Below are 1,698 nucleotides of genomic sequence, written 5' to 3'. Positions count from 1 at the left end.
AAGACATGCGACCTTGAAAATGGTAATAAGGCAATGACTGAGGTAGGTGACAAAAAGCGTGAAAAATATCTGATGGGAAAGGGAAGAAATTCAAAAGACTGGAATCGACTAGGAAGGCAAAAGATGTGAAAGTTGGAAGCATCATGAGGAAAATGGACACGAAGAAATGGAACGAAGCTGCATCAGGGGAAGTTCAGACTGGACATGAGGAAAAGGTTCTTTACTGAGAGGGTGGTTGGTCCCTGGAACAGGCTCCCCAGGGCAGCGCTCACAGCCCCAAGTCTGTCCAGAGCTCAGGGAGCGTCTGGACAACACTCTTTGTCATATGGTTTAGTTTTAGGCAGTCCTGCGAGGAGCAGGGAGTTGGACTCGATGATCCTCATGTGTCACTTCCAACTTGAGATATTCGATGAGCTAATGAAAGTTGCCACTAAGTTAATCTGACACTTGTATTTCTTCTGACAAAGAAAAGAACTAAGTGAGAAGAAAAGAACCCTATAAACTGACAGAGGAAACACTTCACTGTATTCAAGCCTTTAATAGCGAGAGGAAAAAAAAGAAATCAATATTTCTTATTTCTTAGAGCACTAAAAAAATATTAAAAAATCCAATACGCTTTAATGTCCATTTTCCTATTTTTTGCATTTCTGATTCATGCTCTTTACATAAATGTGCTACTGCCAAAAAGCAAAAGTGTGTTGTGCGACCTTGTACGATGTCACTAGCAGTGCTGAAGGCGGTGGGACCTACAACCCTCTCGGCCACCGTAAAGCAGTAAATGCCTTGCACCGACCCCTCAGCAGAGCCCTGTCTCGGAGGTGGAAGCCCCTACTCTGACCAGTTCAAGATTCAGATTTTAAGTGAAGTTTTTGCTCGTGATTCACAGAGCAAAGACCCACCAGGGAAGTGAGGAAGAATAGACAGGGAAGAAGGGAAGAAAAGCAGCAAAAGGAAAGACAAGGGAAGCAACGGGAGAGCAATCCCGGGTCACAGAAGGATTAACCTTACTTGTTTTATCAATCAGGCTCTGAGCTTGTTCCTCCATCCATTTTTGATAGTAGTCTTTCACATTCTCTTTGTGTTTTCGGCCACTGCAGTGGGTTTTCCTCACGGAGGGCTGAGAAAGAGCGCACAAACCCAAAACTCCCATAATAAGCTCACGTAAAACCAAGGCTTACTGGGAACCGTTGTAGAATTTTAAACATACACAATGCAGCAGTATCAAACAGGTTGGTTTCTGCGCCCAGAGGATGGGTGATGTGCAAACCTTTATACGTAACTGCTGAGACTCAGATTTAGGTAAAAGAGGCTGCCCTAACACCCCCCCAGCCGCCTCCTCCTAAGCCAGCCAAGAGCCCCGGCTGCCCTGTCTGCCTGTGTCAGCGACACTCAAACTCCTCCCGTTCTCCTCTCTTTTTTCGCAAAGAAGTAAGAGAGGAAAATAAGTCAGACGAGCAGTGGCAGCTCAGGCAGCCTGGCTTTAGCCTATAGAGGTTTTATTTTAAAGCACTCGAGGAATCAACGCAGATTTAGTACTTACCGAGTCATGGGTGAGGTACGTGTCGCAGTAATCGCAATAAAACCTGTAGAGAGAAAACTCGTTATTAAGAAATCCCTCCGCCCCTCACACCGGCTCCCCGGCGGGAGGACGCGGCGCTGCACCGATCGGGCTCGGCCCGTCCCCGCCCGCCCCGCACC

At 46.9% G+C, this 1,698-nt stretch overlaps 1 protein-coding gene across 1 annotated transcript in view; it reads right to left on the bottom strand.

Annotated features, from left to right (window-relative positions):
• SNRPC (small nuclear ribonucleoprotein polypeptide C) overlaps nt 1-1,698 on the bottom strand; it is an 11,997-nt gene that overhangs the window by 2,667 nt on the left and 7,632 nt on the right. Inside the window, exons 2-3 of the mRNA XM_009888320.1 lie at nt 1,541-1,583; nt 1,009-1,117 (exon numbers count right to left, since the gene is read on the bottom strand). Coding sequence (XP_009886622.1) covers nt 1,009-1,117; nt 1,541-1,583 — 152 coding nt within the window. The remainder of the gene's footprint in view (nt 1-1,008; nt 1,118-1,540; nt 1,584-1,698) is intronic.

This window comes from Charadrius vociferus, unplaced genomic scaffold (genome assembly GCF_000708025.1).
Source record: "Charadrius vociferus isolate BGI_N301 unplaced genomic scaffold, ASM70802v2 scaffold266, whole genome shotgun sequence".
NCBI lineage: Eukaryota > Metazoa > Chordata > Aves > Charadriiformes > Charadriidae > Charadrius > Charadrius vociferus.
Note: the sequence above shows the minus strand (reverse complement) of the source record. Positions and strands in the feature narration are given on the sequence as shown.